The 25,060-nt window shown below is 36.8% G+C and overlaps 1 protein-coding gene across 1 annotated transcript; it reads right to left on the reverse strand.

Moving 5' to 3' along the window:
• Positions 1-1,557: 1,557 nt before the first annotated feature.
• Positions 1,558-23,763, reverse strand: LOC129789039 (leukotriene B4 receptor 1). Its single transcript, XM_055825654.1, has 5 exons — positions 23,623-23,763; positions 17,473-17,988; positions 11,141-11,715; positions 2,793-3,043; positions 1,558-2,721 (listed from the first exon to the last, which is right to left on the reverse strand). Exons 2-5 carry the CDS (start codon positions 17,821-17,823, stop codon positions 2,462-2,464), a joined length of 1,437 nt encoding a protein of 478 aa, XP_055681629.1. The 5' UTR covers positions 17,824-17,988; positions 23,623-23,763; the 3' UTR covers positions 1,558-2,461.
• Between the last annotated feature and the right edge of the window lie 1,297 nt (positions 23,764-25,060).

A 25,060-nucleotide genomic window follows, 5' to 3' on the forward strand; every position in this document is an offset into this window, starting at 1 on the left:
TCGTATGAAAATCTCCTCAATGCACAGAAATTTCCCGCATGAAGCGATTCAATAGCAAAGAGAGGGAGCTTTTGCCATGAGAAAGTAATTTATAAATTCCAAAACTCTTGGCACATTCGTATAATTAGTTTCTCTGATATGGATTAACTTGTCGAATGATATTCATAAAATATATTTCCCTTTAGGGTATTATGTGTTGCATTCTGTGTAATGGATTTAATGGAAATTGAACATTTGTTGGTATTTAGAAAATTGGAATGTAATTATATTGCAATTCTAAAGGTAAAATTGATTGAAAGAAAATTTGAAAAAGGAGAGCCAAAGAAAGGTTTAACACATTCCTGACTATGAGACGCCTTAATTTAATTTTATACACGGTGTAAAAAAATAGTCGTGTAGTAATTGTTTTACCCGGCTGGCAATATAAAGCAGTTTTGCTATTATTTTTATAAAATCCGAAGAACTTAAAGAATTCGGGAAAAAAAAGATTCCACAAGGTATGAAAAAAGAAATAAGTTCCGTGGAACACAAGAAACTAGAAAAAAAAACTTTTTCAAAGTTTTTAAATCCTAAACTAGTTCTGCAGTAGATCAGAAACCTAGAAAAATTTTGCAGAACGAATAGAATACGAAAAAATGTTGCTAAACATAAATAATTCAGAACTCTTTCGTGGAACACAAGAAACCGGAAGTAAAAGAAAAATCTGAAACCTAGAAAAAAAATCTTGCAACTTAGGAGTTGATTCAGTGAAAAATCTTTTATTTTCACGACAATTTTAAAAGCTCCTAAGATTTTTTTGGTATTCTGTGAAAAATATTGTAAAATCTTGATAATTTGTTTCTTTCTTTAGTAATTTTATAAAAGAAAAATTACTTTTCCAGAATTCTTGTGTGGCGCCCTGAATAGGGGGGCACCACAGGGATTTGGTCATCTCCCCCAGTAACCTCCACCCTCGTAGTCCTCAACTAAATCTACAGAGCACTTTAACTGCGCAGCCATACCCGCACAAGGCTGAGCTCCGACTAACTCTACTCTCATCATCCCCTCTTTACTACTCTCACATAATTACTCTCTCAGTGCTCTCCTATATTCTCTTGAGGATTCTCGTACTCTCTCTCTCTCTCCTATTTGAGGGTTTGTAACCTGGGGGCAGAAGCCGTTGCCGAGGGAAGGGTAGCCGTTACAGTTACCGCCAATCTAAGGGTACTCACTCTATGAGCTAGGTTAATATTCGCTGGATAGTGAGTCGGGTGCTACACTTGTAAGATTTTTCTTTGTGATTTTTGGAAAAGGAAATCTTCTTTGAGGATAGAACCATTCTAAAATAAATAAACTGTCAAAATCTTATAACAAAAAATTTAAAAAAAAAAAGATTTTTATCAAAATTGAACCCATTGGTTTTCTTTTATTTTTTTTATGTCTTGTACTAGAATTATTCTGACTAAAAGAAAAAAGATTTAGAATCACTTTTAAACAAGTTTAACGCTGTAATTTTTTCCAGTGTATAAAAATCCAATTAATTCAAAAGAAAATTGCCCTTAACTACTTTTACAAAATTCTCTTTTATGAATTATTAAGAACCCAAGCTAGCTGGGAAGGGAGGAAAGTGCAAAGAGTATGAGATTAATAGGTGTGAAAAGTCTTCTCAAAGAATTCCCTTCTTGAGGAAAAAAAACGTCCTCTCAATGAGATTACACCACTAAAACTAATTTATGGAGATGTTTTCACAACATCCTTTCCTTTTCAGCCTTGTTAACGGGCAAAAAGTAATTCCTACAAATTTTCTCATAAAATGAGATTAATTTTGCATTAAGAAACTTTGTTTGGTTGCGCCGAAAAGAGAGTTGAAAAGTCTAACTAATCCATTTTAGCATTTATGCCCCCATTCAGGGGATGAAGTTTTGTGTGAAATACAAATTTGTTTTCTTGCCGGAAAACTTGTGCAGAGAAGAAAATTCGTCTATATGGAAGTGTGTCAGAAACAGCCTCAGAATTCTCGTTAGTTCTCTATTTCTCTGTTGTGTGTGTGGCTGTGTCAATAATTAAGTAAAGAAATTCAGAGAAATTGGAGCTTTTTGCCAAAGTCATTCTATCTTGTTATTTGTGTAAAAGCTCCATTCCCAAAAAGCTCTCATTTTGGGAGTGGTTTGATGGAGGAGGAGAGATGGTACAAATGAGAGAATGGGGAATAAATTGAATGAAGAGCTGTGACCAAAGGACTTTGTCATTTGGCATGGGATTTGTCTTTCACACCGAACAACTTGTTGCGATGCTGAAATGCTTAATTTGAATACTTCATGCGATGTTTTGTGTAAGGTGGGTGGGTATTGCGGGTGGGGTCAAGAGGAATGATATGGAGAATTCCTCACCTGTTTGTCACACGATATACAATGAAAATACCAAAGAGCTGGACCAGCTCTGCTGGATTCGTTCCCTCTTTGCTGATTATTTTTTCTGTGTTTTAGTAGAGGTAGTGCGACGAGGCCTGTGGTCGTGGCATTGGTTGCGGGCGGGATTTGATGTATCTGGGATTGAAAGCTCCAAGAGCAGCTTCATTTGTAGACGAGGGCGGTGGCGATGGAGCTGCAAGGCGAAAGTGCGTTCGCAGAAATTTCTGCGCTGAGGATATTTGCCAGCATGGGGTGCATGAGAGTGATTGTCGGAGGGTATTGTGGTTGAGGAACCAGTAAACAATGGGAGACACAGCTGAATGGGTGTAGCCTACAAGGATGCACAAATGTTATGCCTCTGGGAAATATTTCAATTAATTAATTAACCCAACTGTGGCTTACCTAAGAGTAAACTGAAGTCAGCCAGAGCTTTGGTACAGAGCATCCCACTACCTAGCTGTGTACCCACAATGCAAACCACATGTGGTGTCCAGCAGGCTACGAAGATTAGTGCAGCACCCACGAGAAGATTGGCCAGACGTCGTCGGGATCGTAATGTGGATGTCTGTGGCAATGGAAGCTCTGGGCCGTGCCTTCTGTCGCTGGCTCTTTTGCTTCGCTGCCGACGACGCATTTGCTCGCGACGTATTGCCCTAAAAAATTCATTAAAAAATCCATAAATTCTCTGTGAATGTTAACCTGCTCAGAAGTGAAAGAGGGTGCGTCAGGCGTAAGTGAGTGAATGAAAAGCTTTTAATTTGGAATTGAATTTGAACAATTTGAAGCAATTATTGCACTAAAAATGGGATGAAAATGAATTTTTTTGTGTGAAAAGTCTCTCTAATTTGCAAATTTTCAACTCTACAACTTTGCCTCAGATAAATTTCTGATATTTCAACGTAAAAGAAAATTTTCATTTTATTTTCCAATCCCTCGTAACTCTATATCCCACTTCGAACTCTCTTCGTTTTTTTTTCTAACAAAACATAATCCTTATTCCATTGAAAATGAAACCATCCACGTAGCACTTAAATATAGGTAACCTACTTTGTAGGAAAAAGGTCATCTCCAGGGATTTCTTGTCTAACCAATTCTCCTGGCAAAGCTGAAAAAATTGGTCGATTGACTACACCTCATGGGAGGATTCAAAATTCCCAATCGGAAGCTCCCATGCGGGGGAATGGGGGTAAATGGGTTCATAAAAAATGTCGCCCGAGGTTGAAAGTTGACCATCCAGTCTATTCATTCGCATTCTCACCTCGATTCTCATCAAGCCCCACACTCCCCGTTGAAATTTTCACCCAATTCAGGGGGGTATACGTTGTGCTTTGCACCTATTTGAGAGTGGAGGATGTGGTGGTTGAAATCGAAAGGTCGACCCACTTCCTTCTTACCCTCCACCCCCATCCATCCCCCTCTCAAAACATCCATCGTTGCTGCCCCATTTGCCACTTCGACACTCTCAGTGGCTGAGAAATGGGGGTTTCTGTGGGAAATAACTACGTGCCCCCAGTCAGGAGATATACCGGAGATACCATTATATTTTATTATTGTGATATTCATCATTTGGGGGTGTTGGCAGAAGATCCCTCAACCCCCCAAAAATTCCAAATCAACCCTCCAAACAGAGCAATACGTTGAAATCTCATCCCTTCCTGCTGTGTGTGAAAATTTAATACAATCGTCAATTGACTTAAAGTAGTGCCTTTTGTGCCCATATCCTTCGTGCTATTCATCTGTAAGAAGGGATCCTACATACATATATAAATGAGATTCCTGTCAGTAGAATTCAAACAATTACACGTATTGAAATTCCTTCCGTTGGAATTTTTCCTTCTCCCCCAAATAGGATCCCTTCTTATACCCTTAATATTTCCTTTCCTGACAATACATTTAATTGCCTTTTAATTAATCAATATCTCCAAACAACCAATTCCTTAATTTCCAATAAAAAATTTTACTCTCATAATTCCTTTTCCGTGAGAAAAGTTATTGCATGACTTTGGTAAAGAAATTTGCAATAAAAGAAAAATTTAATAACAAACTTTTCTAGCAATAAAAAAATCCCACACAGAGAAACAATTCCATATGAGCAATGGAGGAGAGCAATTCCAAAGGGGATGTGCGAAAAAGGGGAAAAAAGAAAAGCAATTTCTTGTTGGGAAAAAATTTTAAATGGTCTCTCTTCTCATGGGAAAAATGTGGAAAATGTATTTTCAATGCTCCGCCTGCGAAGTCTTTTGTTGCGCTTCAAAAAGTATTTCGGTGAGACTTAACGAGTTTATTTTTCAAAGTTTTTTTCCGTTTGTATTTTGTGTTGTTTCTGAGAAAGTCAAAATTGCAAAAGATTATTAAGAGAATGAAAAGATTCTTGAGAATTTGAGGAATTTTTTTATTGTTTATTCTGTTGGATTATTCGAATTATTTGAAATTATCAACAAAATAATTTTCTTAGTCAGTTTAGAAGATTTTTTATGATAGTAGAAATTATTTTGAATGCCAAAGTAGAATATTTTAATCCGAATTTAGGGAGACCTGGGGCAAAAAGTTAATTTTTTGGGGGAAACATTTTCCTGATTTCCCTGAAAATATTTGAGTTTTCCCATGACAACTATTATAGGAAATTTTCCGGGCTACAACTTTGTCTCAGACGATTTTTTTTCTAACTGTTGTAACGGTCAATATTCAAATATCATTCCATAGAGGTCGCCCTCCCCCACATTGCCATAATGTATTCATTCTCGGGATGACGATCGAAGAAGTAACACGTGAATAAAGAAGTAGTCTAAGAAGAAGGTGTTTTAATAAGAAAAGAAGAATATATCAGTGGCGACAGGATGGTTGACGAATACCAGCAATTGGCCCAAGGGGCTCGTGCAGCAGATGGAAGAATGAGGGGGCTGGAAGCGCCCCAAAATAGGGTGAACGTAACGCCGGCCATGGCGTTTCCGACGGATATGGAATTTTTTGACCCTGCAAAAGGCACATGGTCAAGGTTTGTGGCAAGGATGGAGGATACTTTCGAGGGATTTAATGTCACTGAAGAACCAAAGAAGAAGAGCTTGTTGATTCACTACATGAGTTTCGCAGCATACAATCAACTTTGCGACAGGATCCTTCCACGTGTTCCAAGAGAAAGAGATTTGCGATGAAATGCGGGAATGTCTCGACCCGGAACCTCTGGAAATTGTGGAGATTTTTAAATTTCAAACGAGGAAGCAAAAGGAAGGAGAAAGCTGCGAAGAATTTTTGGCAGCTTTGAGGAAACTTTCAACGCACTGCAAATTCGGCGAAAATTTGAAGAAGTCACTGAGGAACCAGTTCGTTGTGGGACTTCGAAACAATGCAATTCAACGTCGCCTTCTGGAGAAGAGAGATCTAACTCTAGAGATAGCCTTGGACACTGCCAAGGCAATGGAAATTTCTGAGAAGGGAGAGGAAACTATCGCGAAGAATCCGAAGGAAGCAGGAGAGGTTTTGAAGATAGAGGACAGAAACAACAGCAACCGTCCATCCCAGCAACAAGGCAATGCGGTAGAGGAAGCAAGAGGGGCCAGGAAGAAATGCTTCAGGTGCGGAGTGAGTACACATCTTGCAAATGATTGTAATCATAAAGATAAGACTTGTTTCACTTGTAATAAGAAAGGGCACTTGTCTAAAGTTTGTATGGGAAAAGGGGAGGAAAAGAAGAAGGATGTAGGAGAGAAGGAAAAAGAGAAATTGAATAAAGTGGAAGATTTGGTGTATGCGGAGAGTAAGTCAGTGGAGAAGATAATGCTAAATGTAAAAGTAGAGGGAAAAGATTTGGCTTTTGAGGTAGATAGTGGTTCCCCCATCTCTGTAATTAGCATGAATTGCAGAGATAAAATGTTCCCTCGTTCAAAAATTTTCGCGACTGTGAGAAAATTTGTTGGATTTAATGGCACAAAGATTAATATTGTGGGATTCCTGAAGGTATCAGTCAGGGTAAAAGAGTATGAACTCCACGGCTTGAATCTCTATGTGGCGGAGGAATCCTCAAAAATTCCTTTGATGGGCAGGGAATGGGCTCGGAAAATGCACTGGTTGGATTGGAATGAGATCATAACAGTAAATAAAATTCAAGAGGATGAAAGGAAGGCGGAGAAAGAGATGGAGTTAGCGATAGGAAAATTGAAGAAAACTTATAGCAAGGTTTTTGAGAATTCATTGGGCAAAGTAGAAGGATGCAAGGCAGAATTGAAGCTAAAGGATGATGCACAACCAGTTTTCCTAAGACCGAGGCGAATTCCATTGGCTAAGAAGCAAGCAATTGAGGATGAAATAGAGAAGCAAGTGAAGAATGGAGCTTATGTGAAAGTCAATCAGAGTAGATGGGCTACCCCAGTTGTAGCTATCCCTAAGGCAGCAGGAAATGTGAGACTCTGTGGAGACTATAGCGTTACGTTGAATCCGAATTTGATTGTGGATAAGCATCCTCTTCCAACAGTAGAAGAACTTTTCGCAGACATGGCAGGAGGAGATAAGTTTTCCAAGCTGGATCTATCCCAGGCATACATGCAGTTGGAAGTCCGAGAAGAAGATAGGGAGCTTTTGACAATAAATACTCACAAGGGGCTGTATCAACCAACTCGACTGATGTACGGAGTGGCGTCAGCAGTGGCAATTTGGCAACGAATTATGGAATCTATGCTACAAGATATTCCTGGCGTGAAAGTATTCTTGGATGATATAAGAATAACGGGAAAGAATAATGCGGAACATTTGGAGAGGCTGACAGAGGTTTTGAAGAGACTGCAAGCGAGGAATATGCGAGTGAACTTTGAGAAATGTGAATTTTTCGCAAGCAAGATCAGCTATTGTGGGTACGTCATCGATAGAAATGGTATCCATAAGGACCCGACGAAGATTGAAGCCCTCATGAACATGCCACGCCCTAAGAATAAAGACGAAGTAAGGGCATACAATGGGTTTGTACAGTATTATGGGAGATTTTTTCCAAATCTCAGCACAATAATAAGTCCAATTACTAATCTGCTCAGGGATGAGGTTAATTTTGAATGGGACAAAACGTGTGAAGATGCATTCAAGGCAATTAAACAGGAAATGAGTAAGGATACCTTTTTGGCACATTATGACCCGAATGAGACATTGGTTCTTGCAGTGGATGCAAGCCCTGTGGGGGTCGGAGCCTGCCTAAGCCATAGGTACGAAGATAAATCAGAACGGCCACTATTTTATGCATCACAGTCACTAACGGATACTCAGAGGAAATATGCCCAGCATGACAAGGAAGCATACGCCATAATTTTTGGAGTAAAGAAATTCTTCACGTACTTGTACGGAAAGAAATTCGTGCTTATCACAGATAATAAAGCACTGTCCCAAATAATGAATCCTGAAAAAGGAATTCCAGTATACACAGCATTGAGGATGCAACACTATTCGGTGTTTTTGAAAGGATTTGACTACACAGTTGAGCATCGCACTTCAGAATTTCACGGGAATGCAGATGGATTGTCAAGGTTGCCTCTACCGACCACTTCAGAATACGAAACAGATGACCCAGAAGTAGCACAAATTAACCTAATGGACAGCCTTCCAGTGATGAGGAACGACATTCGACAGGAGTTGGTTAACGACATTGAAGTAGCAAAACTGATCAAAGGATTGCGTACAGGAGTAAAGATTAGAAAAGAGGATCGGTTTGGAATTGATCAGGAAGAATTTTCGCTGAAGAACGACTGTCTAGTGAGAGGATTGAGAACGTATATTCCAGGAAGATTCAGAAAAACAATTCTGCAAGAGCTACATGAAGGACATGTAGGAATTACGAAAATGAAACAACTGGCAAGAGCATACTGTTGGTGGCCATCTCTGGATAAAAACATTGAAGAATTAGTGCAGAACTGCACACCTTGCCAAGAAAACCGTTCAAATCCACCAAAAGTACCTGTTCATGCATGGGAAGAGCCGAACAAACCTTTTGAACGCATTCATGTAGATTATGCGGGACCGATACACGGTAAGTGGTTGCTTATCGTAGTTGACAGTTACTCAAAATGGCCAGAGGTAGCTGTGGTGACGGATACGACATCTGGGAATACGATTAAAGAATTGCGGAAAATTTTTGCCACCCATGGCCTACCTGAACAGTTGGTTACGGATCAAGGACGTCAGTTTATCAGTCAGGAATTCGAAGAATTTTGTAAGAGAAATGGGATCGATCATAAAATGGGAGCGCCATATCACCCAGCTACTAATGGACAAGCAGAACGCTATGTGAGGACTATTAAAGAGAAGCTCATGATGCTGAAGGATGTCAGTCAAGAAGATGTGGAACTAAAGTTGTCTTCGATACTCCTTAACTACAGACGAACCCCCCATAGCACGTCGGGAATATCGCCAAGTGAGAAACTCTTCGGTAGAAAAATTCGTTCAAGGTTGGATTTCATTTTGCCGGGGGAGGAGAGCGTGAGGAAGGAGATTAAATACAAGGAAAAAGCTGGAGTTCGAAAGTTGAACGTAGGGGACCGAGTGGCAGCTAGAAACTACAGACAAGGAGGAAAGAAGTGGAGTTTTGGGACAATATCACAAAAGCTGGGTAGTCTTCACTACATGATAAAAATGGATCAAGGAAAAATCTGGAAGAGACACATAGATCAGCTGCGACGTGTCGGAGATAAAGTAGGTTTGGGCAGTGTTGAAGTGGATGAGTACTGGGAGATCTCTGAACATGAAGACAGTGCACGGGAAAGGTCCACCCCTGAGTTCCCTATTAATAATGAAAATGAAGAGGATAGGTTCGAGGATGCCTTGGAGGAAGTTCCTCAACCAAATGACGATCTTGCCCTGGAGGTTTATATTAAACCACCAGAAATACCGGAGGGAAGACCTAAACGTAATAGAAGACCCCCTGATCGTTTGAACATCTAAGCCGAATCTTTTCCGAGGGCGACCCTTGTATATCATGTGAATTTAATTGAGTGTTTTAATAAGAAAAGAAGAATATATCACTAACTCTACGGGAAAATGCATTTTCAGGCCATTTTCCGAGCCCTTGCACTTTTAACTTTTTGCCCAAGGGGTGTTTATCTGGTTTATCTGAATAAAAATATTCGGATCTTCGGCAATATTCGAATTATTCGCTAATATTCCGATGACTTGTCAAGGAAATCAAAATATTGATTTTTAGCCTCTATATTTATTTCAAACCTCATAAGTACTGAATTCAAACCGAATAGTAATTTCATCCCTAATCATGCTAAATTCAAACCTTAAAGAGATTAAATTGAAGCAAAAAAAGAAAAATTTTTTTTAGTCCAAAAAAGGCAGAGATTGAGAAGCAAAAGCTTAAAAAGTATTTAGTTTAGGCCTAAAAAAAACAAAAAGTAGTAAATTCAACCCAAAACTTGCTTAATTCAAGCCTAAAAGTATTTGGTTTTTAATCCTAAAAAGGCAGTCTCTAATCTAAAAAAGCTTTAAGTAATACTACATAATTAAAGTCTAAAAAAAGACTAAAATTGAAGCTTAAAAAGTAGTTAATACAAGTCGAAGAGTTGTAAATTCAAGCCAGAAAGTAGTAAATTTAACCCAAAAAAGGCTAAATTCAAGCCGATATTATATTTAGTTTTCAATCTCAATATTTCAATGATCGAGGAACAAAACTTATTTAAAAAAAAAACTCATTAAAGCCTAAAAAGGATTAAATTCAAATCAAAATTTCGTAAATACATTTTTTTGATTTTTTCGGTTTTAAATTAATTGGTTTTTAGAAAAAAATGTTCATGTGAAGTCAAATATTCAGATCTTCGGAAATATTCGAATGATTCGCTTAAATAAACAAAGTATTCGCCAGATAAACACCCCTTGTTTTTGCCCCAACCAAGGGGTAAAATGTTAATTTGGGTTTTTTGACCTTAAATTTTAATTTTATGAATTTATTTCATTAGGCACTATAAAAACAATTGAGAGTAAGGGATTTGAGTAACTTTGTGTAATTTTATTGTATTTTAAAACGGTCAACAATTGAAATTTTGGGAAGAAGAATTTTGGGATTTTTTATGTAAAATTTCAAGAGCTTCAGGCAAAAATTGATTTTTCTAAACAATTTTAAAGCCCTCTAGCTAAAGATATGCCCAAAATGTTTTTCTGAAATTTTTCCCTAAAATCTAATAAAATTCGATTTAAGGAATGACTTTAAAACAAACAAACAACAACACAACAACAACACACATAGCCATTTGTCCCATTACTGGGGTTGGCTTCTCACACACAAATTTTGGCTTTGATTTTTTTTTTAATGACCGGCTGCCGACCTGACGTCAACCTCAGAGAGGCATTTTTGTTGCATTGTGACTTTGTGTTAGGAATATTCCTCATTCATAAGTTTTTATCACAAGCAACGGTGCAGAGCAGTCAATATCAGTTCAAGAGTTGCCTCTCGTTGTAATATTGCACTGGTGGGAACGAGTGGGGGCATTCCTGACCGAATGAGATCTTTTTTCATATCTGCATTACAGCCAATCGAACACCACCGAGCCTCGAACCCGCCGACCCTCCCAGGAACAGAGCAAACGGACACTGGGACCGTCTGCTTTGCCACTGCTCTACTGGGCCGACTTTAAAACGGAATGACTTTAAAACTTTTTGTGTGAAATTTCAAGAATTTCGGTTGAGAATTGACCTTTCTGGATGATTTTGAAATCAGACTTTAAAATTTTAGAAAAAAATTCTTTATCATTCCGGGTTAATTTTTTCGCAAGACTTACCTTGGAGTTTTGGGCGTAACCTTTGTTGGTGCCTTCTGTGACCCAGCTGGCCCCGCTAGATTGCTTTCCATTGCCCCACCAGCATCGGAGCTGTCATCCTGCTCCCCAACAACACCACCCCGTGCTGGTGCCATACCCGTGACGATGATCATGTGCGTAGGCCGACGTAGAATAGGCATAGGTAGGGGTAGTTCCCCGTGTGCTGCACGTGCTGTGAGTGAGAGCGCACAGAGCTTCCGCCGAACCGCCAGATGGTTGAGCACGACCCCAAAGCCCGGGATGACGAACACGAGGAGTGTGTGGGTTGTGAGGAATGGCACGTGGTAGTCCCCGTAGTCGGGACGGCAGGCAGTTAGTGCATGAGATAGGCCACTCATTTGGGCTCTTTCGTCAACTCGATGTGCCAGCAGGACGGGCACACTGATGAGGATTGCCGTGAACCATGCACCGAGTGCAAGCACGGTGGGCAGGAATCGTGTCTGACGTAGCTGTGCGAGGCGCGGATGCTTCACTGTGGCAAAGCGATCCAGAGACAGCATAAACAGGCAAAATGTGCTCGCTGCCACTGGCATGGACTACATGAAGAGATATGAAGGAATTTATTAGACTCAAGATCTGCATATTTGCTGCTATATACATATATATGTACATATGTATAAGAAATGGCTTATTAAGATGAGAATTTATCCGACTTTCTGTGTCAGCATAAAGTCTCTCTGGGTTTTTTTTCCCAGCAAACTTCTCTACATAATCCTTTCCATTTCTTGGTGATGTACTACACCACCAACCACCCACCCACCCACACACACCCCCAGTTTACCAGGTAAGACAGTTTAAGCACCACAATATGCAACATACCGCATACAGAAATGGAATGAAATATAATGGAACGAGGGATGCACTTAAATTATGGGAAAGCTCTAAAATGCTCAATATGTGTGTATATATCTCCTGTAAATCCGAGAAATCTCACACAATAAACTAACATATATCTCCGTGTTGTTACTTCTCTATGCGGATAAATTTAATGGACTTTACCCGTCTCTAAACAACAATATAATGCATTTTGTAATAAATTTTCTCAATCCAAACAACATTTTTAAGGAAGTTTAGTTTCCGAATTTTTTTTTTGCTGTTTTATGAAGTTGTTTATTATACAGAAAAATAGGAAATAAGATGTATTAAAAAGTAATTTCTAGAGAAAATAATCCTGAATTCTCCCTGTTTTCATGAAAGCCCTTATTTAGGACAAAAGGAATACATTTTGCCTCACTCAAGGGAGCTGTTAGGAATTATATTGCTCAAAGGAAAGACAAACAATGAGAGATTAGTTTAGCTGAGTTTAGCTATGTTTCTCTTACCAAGTATTACACTAAAATTGTATAAACATTGTAACACTTGAATTTAAACAAAGGATAAATGCAATATGCTATATAGGTCAATATATTCCACGACATATTTCAATGTGGGTGGTTTAAAGCTTCTTATTGAGCTTTTATCTATTATTTGTCCTCTCGGGGAAATAAGTTTGATTTATTAGATCGTCCTTTGCTCGATAAAATATTAAATAAATTGAGATGAATACTTCACTAAAATATCTTCTATTTTGTGATAAAAATGTTGAATTTTTAAATAAATAATTTTCATTTAAAAAATACATTTTCCAATTAATTTGCAATAACCATAAAGCACCAAAAATATAAATCATTTAGTTTCCCAATTTATGGGAAAACACGCGGAAAACTCATTTATTTTTTATATTTTAATTTTTCTCCGCATATTTAATCTGTTTATTTGTATGGCTTTTTCGTGCCGTGTAAACCATTTATGTAATTTTTATACCTCTTCATTTGATGGGGGAAAATAAAGAGGATTGAAAATTCAATGATTTTGCTTCATCATCCACGAAATTTCATTTGTTCTATCAGACTCTCTGTTGCACGTATATCACGTTTACATTATAATGTTCATCAGTAGTCCTCAACCCTATTTATGAGTAAAATTACCAAAAAGGCTATTTGGAAAAACAATCCCACAATTATGTAGCTTTTACGTGGAATTGTAAAATCATACCTTTTAACCTTTTCCGCCAAATAATACGATACATTATGTTGGTACAATGCTTTGAAGTTATGTAATTTTGCGAATTTTGCAAATTTATCCATTATTATTGGCATTGAATAGTCGAATTTGAAAAGGTCATAATTCAGTTTATTTTTTGTCTAAAAATTTCTTTATATTTCAGTGAAAATATTTTTCAGCAGAATAGTCTGGAATTTTAACAAAACCTAATTCAGTTTTGATCAGAGTCATGAAAATTTGCGCTAACACACCTTAGATTACGAACATTTGAGTAAAGGAGTTTGCGAGTAAATAGGCCGTATCCTTAATAGCAAAATCAGTTGCTAAATAATCGTAAATCACTCAAAAAAAAAGAAGAGATTTAAAAAAAAATCTGTCCATATTTTTTCCTATTAAATCATCTAGTAGAATAAATCAACAAAGATTCGTCCAAAAATGAAATTAATGACGTCATTGTTGTGTTTTTTTGAAGGATTTTTTTTCATAAAACATTTTCTCTGATGTTTCGTTTGAGAGCTTTGATAAATTTTATTCTTTACGACTTGAAAGAGACAAAAAACACAATCTTGTAGTGACGTCATTGTTTGCATTTTTAGATAATATTTGTTGGCTCTTTACTCGCTGATTCCAGTGAATAGTCTTATAGATTTCTTATTCTTATTATTTTATTAACCTGTGCAAGTTCGCGCGAACCGTGATTGATTCTTCGATCAAGTGATTTTTCCATACAAGAACGAGTAAGCTCCTTTTCACATTGAATTTGCAAAAGAAACGTTGAAAAATAATATTTGAAAACTTCCGTTTGACCAAATTCAGTCCTTTTTCTAATCAACGATTCAATCCTTGCTAATCTTGTTACTAATATAGAATTTTAGGATTCCAATTAATTACACCGCGTTTAATTTTTAATAAATACAGGGTTACCGAAAAGGTGAAAAGGTTACAAAAAAATAATGATGCTCCCGAATGTAAAAAAAAATCCTCAAAGTAATCTCTCAAATAGACCACAGAAAAATCATCCCATTTAATCCCACATACAAACGCCTGAAATATCCTTTGTCCTTTCACCGCTTAACAATTTATTTATTTTACTTTTTACCTCGTCCTTTTGTTGTGGTTTTTTTTTGTTCAACTTTTTTTTGCCAGGCAGGGTGGAAAAGTCAAGGGGGCGGTTGTACTTTTTTATTCAGGAAAATGGTGAAAAGTGGCTGACATTAAAATTACAAACTTTTAATATTTGCAAATGAATTCTACGGACATCTGCTGCTTGTACTTTTCCTCCTTCCTCCTCCCCATCCACCCTTTATACTATGTGGTAATTAGCGGCTTTTTCACCTTTGCCATTATACCTTTTCCCCCTCATCAAAAATCACTTTTTTTCCCGCCACAACAGCAAGAGTTAACAAGAGAATTCTCTCTCTCTTGTTCTCATTAACATTTTTGCCATCCTTGAAACATATATAGCGGAAAATGAGCCAAAAATTTGTGAATTTGCGCCAACAAAGGGCAATTTGTTGGATTTATGGGATCTAATTTTAAATCCACGCTCATAACGCATGGCAATTGGGGGTACATATAGGAGGTGTATTCAACCCTTCGTCGTCCTTTCAATTGATGATTAGAGAAAAGGTTTAACAAGTATTCCCAAATGTTCGATTAACTCGAAAAGCAAACGATATGTATACATTGTCACGTCTTTCAATCCTCCCACCCCTAGAAAAGGGCGTTCAATATTGACATTGCCCTCCAATTCATTCGCAGAATTAGCCCCTCTTATCTCCAAATTTAGTGGCTATCGCTGAATCATTCAGTTCCGATTGCCACCTCCTTCCCAAAATACGAGAAGAGAGAGTCTCTTAATGGAGGTACTGAGAGGTGCTTTCAAAAATTAATGTCCATTACCTTTTCCCTCCGTATTTTTTGGGGAGCAGAGGGATAGGTAAGGGCATGTGGCAGGTTGATTGAAATCCCACCCACGTGACAAACCAATTCATGGGTGTCGCTATACGAATTTAGATGGATTATCGCATGAATGAACATGAATTGCAACCTTCTCCCAGCAAAGATTTCTTTTCTTCTTCTCGAGAAATTTATGTAGCGCAAAAAGCAATTTCACCGGCACCCATTCACTTTGTACACAAATAATCATATATTCTATATATAAAGCTCAGGTGTTGATAAAATCATCAAACCGCCCGTGCTTTCTCTTTGAAAGTTCACAGAGAAAACCACAAAATAAATTTAATGCAAAATGATGAGAAAAAAACAAAATTTGTTTAACAAAGCTGTGATTTTTTGCACGACCACAACTGTTGTGGGATTCAGTGTTGTTATAGAAGAGTGTAACAGGTTACCCGCGGCAGCTTTGTCTGCCCGCAAGAATAATGACGATGTACAAAATGCAGTACAACATAAACATATTGCATTTAAATACAATATTGTGGAGGTATGTCTATTTTGCATAAGTGCTATCACATTGCACAGCACACCCCCTGGCAAAACATAGAGGTATTGATGTCATGACAGAGCTTTTTGAAATCCGCATTGTTTGATGTTTGAGAAAGGATGTTTTAACACGAATGCACTGCTAAAAGTATTTAAGTGAAAATGACACAGATACGGGAAAATTCGTTAAATACTTCAGTGAAAATGTACATATTCGAATTATTTCCATAAATTAATAACAGGACTTTGTTGCTGAGTATTTCAGTCCAAAATGAAAAGAATTTTTCAATGAAAATGCAAGAATTTTGCAAAGTTGTAAAATAATTGGAAATATGACTGAATTAAATAGTCAAAATAATAGAAAATAATGAAAGAAAATGAAGAACTGCAATTTCTAGAATTTCTAGAGTTTCTAGAATTTAAGGAACCCCTTTAAAATCTTCCTAAAATGTTAAAAATTCAACAAATGTATTGATAATAATTTAACTTTAAAGGAATTTAAAAAATAAATATTTTTTTCAAGAGCATTTAAAGAGGATGTACATAACATACATACTTTAATTTTTTGTATTTTTCACTCAGAAATCGCTAATTGAATCATTCTTTATTTGAAAAAAAAACTAATTAAGAAAAGAAAACCTAATTCGTAAAAAGAACAATTGAATAAGCCTCAAATTACAGCGACTTCTTCTTCTTTTCCACTTTAAATTAGTACGGCTGTTGGATTCCTTCCGGATCCACATAGCCATATTACAGCGACTTATTAGTTTCGAAAATGATTTGGAAATTTTTTATATTCATTTTAATGTTCAGAATTTGCTTAACCGATTTTAAGTGATGATTTTTAAATAAATGAGCAGGGGGATGCCCAACCCCGAGAAATCAGTACTTTTCGTGAGGCAGCGGTTTCTTCCGATCAAAAGAAGGGATTAATTTGCACAATTCCACTTGCAATCGAAAGTACATTTAATTAGCTCTCGGTTGATCCCTTCTCATCATCGAAATAACATTATTAATATAAAAAAAGTTAAAGTGTTTCTCGGGAATCGGTTGAGATTGAGCGAGATTCGAGAATTCCTCATACATTTTGTTCAACAAAAAGTGACTTTTCTTCACTGAAAATGAGGTTAAACCATCCCCTTGTAAATGAGCTTCTTTTCATGCATTTTCACACAGTTGTTTTTAAGGGTGATATGTCAATTGCACTACGTTTTTGTGCCTTCTTTTGTGATCGTGTGAAAGCTAAATTGTTCTTAAGAAGTTTTTTTTAATTAAAACATAGTGTAACGTTCTGCCATTTCTATTAAGATTTGCTAAAGAATTTTACCGCAAAAGCACTGAGATTCTCTTGAGATTTTGTGCTTATTCAATAGTTTCTTAAGAATCACTGAATTAAATATTCAATCTGAAAGCAGGTAAACTTTCAGAAACTTTCTGTAAACTGTTATAGACATTAATATTTTATTTGAGAATCGTATAATTTATTTTTTTTATAAAAAGTGTTACAAAGTTCCCGCAAAGTAACTAAAATGTAACACAAATAAGTTACCTAAATGTTTATCAATAAAATACCTCAAACACCTCTGATTATTCATATAGTTTTTGCATTGTTTGTTAATGCATAATGAGCGAACAAACTGTAGGTGCTACGTACATAGCAATTGCTATATACATTATGTATGTAATTGATGTAATGTAAATTAGCAAATGATGTTGGTAAATGCGGTAAATGCCATTAAATTGTATCTCGTATAAATATTTAATACATAAATGCAATGCATTTTATATGCTGTGCTACGGCTCACCTTTATGAAGGATATGGCTTTGCATGCTGCGGGTGGTAAGCTCCATGTGCTGTAATTAAACGCCATGCTGACGACAGTGAGAGGCGCCGCGACGCCCGAAACTATCAAATCGGCGACACAGAGTGCAACAAGTAGGGGATTCCGGAGGCGTCCCTGGGCGCACAGTGTCACCACCAGGGATGCATTCCCGAAAACACCCACGAAGATCACGGTGCAGTAGCTGCCGAGGAGGACGAGTGTACCGGACGATGAGAGCCAGTCGCCGCTGGTTCTATTGCCATGGGACGCTGTATCGTTGTGCCACAGGGGGGTCACGTCGCCCACTTGGTTAGCGTCGTGAATGATGTCCATTTGCTGTTTCACCACCTCGCGTCCCAATTCATTTTTCTCATGCCCCACGCGCGCTTCCTCTCACACCACCCACCCCCGCAGCTCCGCCACTCTCTTTCGCAATTCTCTTCTGGAAACTCTTCAATCGCGCACACGGACGGGCATAGTTGATTTGTTTCTGGAAATCTGCGGAAAATCCTCTTCTTTAGAAAGACACATCACTTCCCCCTTCCCACCCAAAAGACATGCGGCATCAACGTGCGTGAACTATTTATCAAACTCTCATCCATTCTTCTCATACATAACATACACCCCCTCGGAATAAAATCTATATGTATGTATATACGTAAAGTATCCTATATATAGTCAGATATATTCAACAGTGTTTCCTTCAGCCAATGTGGTGGAGATTAGACACGAAGGGCTAAAGTTTTCGTGGCAATTTTCCTGAATATACTTCTTGAGGTATAGTTTTCCCAGTTTTCCACTTTCTGACTCTACAAGTCACTCACTCAAAGAACTTATAGTATACCGAGAAGATACTTTGTTTTATTATTTTTTCGCCCCTTCCTCCAACAAGTAGTAGGAGTTTGTTTAATAATTATACAATAAAGAATTTATTTTATGATTTTTCTTTGACAAGTTTTCTTATTACGAAAAGCTCCTCACAAAAAGAAACTTTAGAAGAAATAAAAATAATTTTTAAAGAATGTCAACTTCTCAAAAGCTCAAAACTCTATCATCCTAATCATCTCACATGAAGCACACAGTCTATATTACACTTGTAGTTGCCAAAGGGATGTAAACCTTAATTTAAATGTGAATTGCTTTGGAGTAGGTATAAGCTGATTTAGAGGGGTTCTTAGCGAAAGCTCCTAAAAGCTCATTGTGGCAGCTACATCAAACAAATAGATTACTTCTTATATTTTACTCACATTATACTGCGAGAAGCTCAAATAGTTTTCCCGCCAAAATTTTCAGGGGATTTTCGCGAGCTTAATAAAATCGCATTGTTTGAATTGTTTTGTTTATAATATGGGTACGTATTCTTGTACACATTTCATTAAAATGATCATCAGAATCTTAAGAAAGTGTTTAAGTTGTTTTTCTTTTATTAAAAATTAATTAAAACTTTTTTTGAGTTGATTGAGTTTTAATTTTCTTTAAATTACTTTAATTTGTTCTAAAAAAAATTATGTATTAAGAATTCTTAAGCGCGGATTTTGAGTCAGGATTTTCTTGTTCTAAAAATTTGCCCATATTAGACACTCGGAAAAATTTCTTTACATATTGTCTTCTCTTCATTGTTAACCTCTAGGCCGCCAAGCGGGGTCGTTGAACGACCCCAGCCCTATATTTCGTGCTATAACTTAATAAATATAAAAGATACCATTCCCATCTTTTGGAAATAAGTTCTTTGGTTATCTGAGGAGGTTGTGTAAAAATTTCAGCTCAATCCGTCCACCACAAGAAAAGTTATTAAGGAAAATGTAGAAGAAGGGAATTCAAAAATTGGTGTAACGGCCATGCTGCGGAAAATTTCTTAGAATGAAGTTAGTCACATCATAAATCATATGGTTGAAGGGGGTTGAAGGGTTGTGTTTACTTTCTCACTGTGTCAGAATTATCGCGAATAAGTAACATAAACAACATAAAACATAATTAGAAGCATATAAATGTGCAAAACAATAAAGAATATTCGAGAAATATTGCCATTTATCACGGTGCGGGAAGTGAGGGGAATGTGGGGAAGTAGTGAAAAAAATAGCAGTTGTAGTCAACTTCGTGGCAAATTTCTCACGAAGAAAGTGTGAAAAATGAGTGAAAAATGTTTTTCCCTAATATCTTCTTCTGCGTGTTTCCGGGTGGCGAATTTGTGATGCAAGGGGCAAGAGGACTATATCACCTTATCCTTGAGGTAGTGACCCGACAGTTCCCGATTTTATAGTTTATGAGAAAATCGACTTCCTTCTTGGGGTCGTTCAACGACCCCACCTTGGCGCTCTAAGGAAGCTCCAAGGTCTTGGCGGCCAGCAGGTTAAAATCAAAGCTAAAAGCTTCAGTTAATTTAATAGAATAAGTTCTCAAATAACTTTCGTCAATTTACTTCTGTCAAAGCTGTTTTTTTTTACTAATTTAAATGGTGGAAAAATATATGTTTTTTTCCACTCTATGCCGACCTTTGGAGGTCCAAATTAGGCCACGTTCCCCTATATATATTTTGTAAAATACTTCATAAAACATAACGTGTAAATCCTTCGTTATAAGATTTTATTTAAGGATCAAATATAGAAAATGTCTCACATAAAACTTTCCTTGAATTCACAACGCGTGTGATGAAAAGGTGACGAAAGGCAAAAAGGATATTCTTGGAGGATATTGACACACACAGCAGGAAAGTCATAGCTCTGTGTGTATTTCCGATTTATCGGCACTCCCTCGCGCCGTACTTTGGAGAAGGTTTAAAAATTACTTATTTACCTTTCACACTCGTTTATGTATTACTCAAAATGGGGCAAAGAACGACGCAGGGGAGATTCACGTCCTACACACCCCCCTCCCCCAAACTCTTCGCTTATAAGCCTTTAATGCTCTCTCGGCAGGAGGTTGGCGTCAAATAGTATGATTCCCATACGAAAATACACCTGTAGTAACAACACACAAGGTACATTGAAAGCACACGAGAGAGAGGTGATGAGAACTTTAAGGGAAAATATGCAGCATTTAGAGAACACACAGTAGGGGATTCCCACATTTGGGGAGCTTTTTAGGTGCCTCCGGTGTGTATGGGGGAAGATTTTCAACGTGGAAGCCGTATGGGTGGGCTTTTAATCAAATATCCGTTCTATTAAAATGAAATCCGATTTGATTGCTTTCTCACACAGGGTGTACACGTTTGGGCGGCTCAATTCGCCGGCGGGATTTCTTCAAGGGGGTTGGGGATGGGGTGTGGGTGTTTATGACGAAAAGGAGCAATTCCTTTTCTCGTCTCAAGAGGAAGGATAGCGCACACAGCTCGCAGGATGTTCAGTCAGTTGTTAAAAGTCCAATTCCAAGTTTAAATTATGTGGAAAATTTAACAAGCTTTGCCCATTTGCGTTCTAGGTCGTCACACGCTGAGCTTCAGGATGAAGCGAGTAGTCAGTGACCCTTTTTGTAGCTTTCGCAATTTTGAATTATGAAGTAGATACTGACCATGGCTATGCTGTACACAACACACATATTTCACATCGCTATGCTACGAACCTTCAATCGACTTCCATTATTTCTGTGTTTAGCATGGAAATTAATTTCTCAAGCATTTTGGTTGAAGATGAAGGACTATTAGTATCCCCATAACCTGCAGGCTATTGCTGGTACATGTGTTACACGTATCCTATGTAAATATGCTTTTCGTCATTATGCACGCATTGCTATGTATATTTATGTAAGTACATTGAAATGTAATTCAGCTTGAAAATCGCTTTTAATTACGTTAGGTAAATTTTGTACGTTATCCCAACACATTCTCACCCACGCTATATTGAAAATTGTAAAAGCATCTTCTTCATTAACCGAACTACATGTTAAACGGTGCACTAATAAATATACTCCCCTTCGCATAGAATGAGACTAAACGAGGACACTTTAAACGGTCCAATTTAAGGGAAAATTTGAAAGTTAATGAAATGTGGATGATATTTTCCACAGAATTTTAAGGGAGAGAGAAAAATCATTCTTCTAGGAAAATTTTTCTTTCTCCAAGAAGGGTCAGGAAGGTCAGGAAATTTTTTCAAGAGAGCTTTTTTTCATTTTAAGGAATGTGAAGAATTTTTGGTGTGTACAATGCGGTAAAATAGCGCTGTAATGGAAGACACGGCGCCACCACTGTATTGATTTGATTATATCGCCTAATGGTGTAAAAAAAAATTACAGCCGGAAGATTAATTGTGTGGGGAGGCCTTTGTTCCGGTGCTTCACGTACCGGATGTTCCTTTCGCGGGCTCTTGTGGGTGGCGCTTTTTTTGGACTTGTCTTAATTGAACTTTTGTTTACTGTACGTAACACATATCGACGTTTTTCATTGCAAAACCTTCAATATAGTTTTTTGAAAATATTTTACAAAATAATATTAAAGTCATATTTAATTTTTAATGATTTGTTTTTCATTAAACGTGGATTAAATATTAGGTAGGTACATAATTAACTCAATTTTAAAGAAAAATGTAATCTTTGACTAATATTTTCATTTATTGTAAAAAAAAAATCTACTGATGTTGTTGAAAATTCATGGAAATTTACTTCAAAGAGCAAAGAGAGTTTTTTAATTTAATTCGTTAAAATCAGATTAATTTTCAGTGAGTTATTGAGCATGAATCAAAAATTCCTGAAAGTTTCATATAAATCGCTTACCAGCTTATAAGTGCAGGTAGAAATGATTTAATTGCGATTTAATTGGGCAATGAATTAAACTAAATTCTACTGACTTTATGAAAGCGCAGGAGCTTTAGAGAAAGTTCCTTAAAATTGAGTAAGTGTGAAATCTTCTAATTCAAAATTTTTTAAAACAATTTCAAGTTTTCTATTAACGAAATTTACAAAATATTTTTTTTTGGTTCAAAATTTTTTAGAAAATCTCTTTTTATGCAAAGTTTATGTAAATTGAAAGAAAAGTCTTTTCTCTGTACAAGACTTTTTTATTTCGCTTTTTGACCATAAAAAATATATTCTTAAAATTGCTAGAAAGTAATTTTAACCACTAGAATTGAACAGATTTATTTTATTTTTAAATGAATGAAGTCGATTTTGGGAAATCGAATAACTAATAACCTGAACTCTTAATAAAATCAATTAATCTGTCTATTAAACTTTTATTTTAGTGTAGTATATTTCATTTCATGTCCCGTTTAGGAAAGTCAATTCTAAGCCAAAGCTCTCGATATTCCTTGTTAATTTATTCAATTTTGAGAAAATATAAGTTTTTTGCCATTTTAAGCACTCAAAGTCAACAAAGAAAATTTTCCGAATTTACCTGAGCTAAAAAAAAACGTAATAAACTTTTTTTTGTAAATAAAATAAAAATTCTAATTTTTCCAAATTTGAATCATTTCTCTGACTTGAAAAAAATATACCTACACATAAAACGAGCTTTTGAAACCTCAAAGCTCAAAAAATAACTTTAATTAGAATTATTTAGTAAATCAATTATGAGTGTTAAAATATAGGAGCTTTTAGTTTCTTTTTTTTTGAAAATTCCCATACAGCATTTAGTATAGTGAAGCAACATTAAATACACGTAAGATGGTGAGCTTGGGTGAGAGCTCATATCACTGGTTTGAACTGGAAATATGGGATTGACGGTGGGAGTGTGGGTGGCAGTGGATCTCACTCCTGGGTCTCAGCCGGGGGTTTCTTCGTGGTGAATGCGATGGAAAAACAAACACCCACACAAGAACTCATAGAAGGCAACACAGAGGACGATGTGCCATGAGAGACACCCCGAATCGATTCTTCTGGCCACTCTTCTTCACAATCACTTGCGCGTTTTTTTTTCTTCATTTCTCCTTTTTTTCACGGGAAAATCCTCTGTCACACCATGAATTTCCAAATGGGAATTCTTTTTGGACAATTGGCCCAGGGATACATTTTCCTCACACCCCTTTCCCCTTTCTTTTATCTTGTTGAAATTGGGTGTAAATCAGTGACTAACATTTTGCGGGACTCACGCATGCAGATTGAAGAGTTTTTCTTTTTCGCGGGGAAAACTTCTTCACACATTCAGACAAATTTTCTTCTTATAGGAATAAAGGTAAATTTTAAAAAGAATGAAGGAGTACCAACCCACAAGTGAGGTGAACAAGGTAAATGGATATGAAATTTGTGGTACAGGGCATGAATCGTTCTCTCGACGCCACACTACAGCACTTTTCCGCACAACGGACACCAGTAGCAACCCACCGCCATGGAAGTTTCACCGCGACTAAAAGGAAAATTCTTCTTCGATCTAACCGAATGAAAATTTCCACTCTCAGCTGCCGCTTTCTCTCCCAACTCTCTCTTGCACTCTCTCTTGCTCAGTGTTTGCGGCGAGACTCCACCACTGGATGGGCCCTTATTCTACCACCCCCGCTCTGAAAGGGTGTCTTCTCTTGCACACTGGGGGAGCATCGTCGTGTGGTGGCAAAGGGCGCCAAGTCAGATGCGCAGAAAATTCATCCAGTGGCGTATTAGGCAAATATTTGTATTGCACTTCAGCAATTTTCCCACAATTCACCGTGAAGAATACCTACCTACAGTGTTTATTTTGCATTCAATTGCTATGTATGTAAGTTGATGGGAAATGGATACTCATCTGTCCCATATAAGCTCTTCCGAAGGGAATTAAACTTTTTTCTATACTATACCCTGAGGCTCTTTTGTTGGTTGAGATTCCTTTTTTTTTTTAATTTAAATGATTTTCCTCCCATTCCTGTAAATATATAGCAACAATTGTATATAGTATTGGGGGAAAATCCATTTGCTAAATAGGAAAATTGCAATACGTTGCATTTGATGCAATAACTTGCATTTCCAATTTGTGCAGAGGATAATATTTCTCGTTAAATTGTCATTTTTCACAACGAGAAATAATCAAATAAGATGATTCTACTGAAGCGTAATTCCTCTTTTATGGAAAATAACTACCTACAGGATGTATAAAAGCTCGTTTACATAAGCTTTGGAAGCTTGGAAAATATTAATCTTGCTCGAAGAAGCAAATAAACGTGGAAAATGCAAAATCAAAAAACCCAAATATTTGTTAATATTTGAAGAATATTCTGTAGTTTGTCATATACGAAACACTATAATTTTGCCCCAAGATTGAAAGCTTAAAGTTCAAAAGCTAATATGACTAATACGATGCGCCTTGATTAACACAGTCAACCCCAAAATTGTCCTTTTACCATCCCCAAATATGCACATAACACGTAATATTGGCAATTCGTTAGTAATATTTACCGGTTGAATTAAATAATTTATGCTTCTATATAATTTGACTACATAAATAAATATTTGATGGTGACCATTTGTTTAACAAATTGCATAATATTTTGTACCAAAATATTATTTAACAAAAGACAATTTTCCCATGCAAACTAATGCAATGAAATGCATAAAATTAAATAAACTCCCGATGAAAACTTTATGGAGACACCAAAAAAAATAAATATAGAGAATCCATCAAAACAAAAATGTTTATATTACGAGATAAAATTCAATTTATATGAGAAAATTGCAA

The sequence above is a fragment of the Lutzomyia longipalpis genome, chromosome 2 (assembly GCF_024334085.1).
Source record: "Lutzomyia longipalpis isolate SR_M1_2022 chromosome 2, ASM2433408v1".
Classification (NCBI taxonomy): Eukaryota; Metazoa; Arthropoda; class Insecta; order Diptera; family Psychodidae; genus Lutzomyia; species Lutzomyia longipalpis.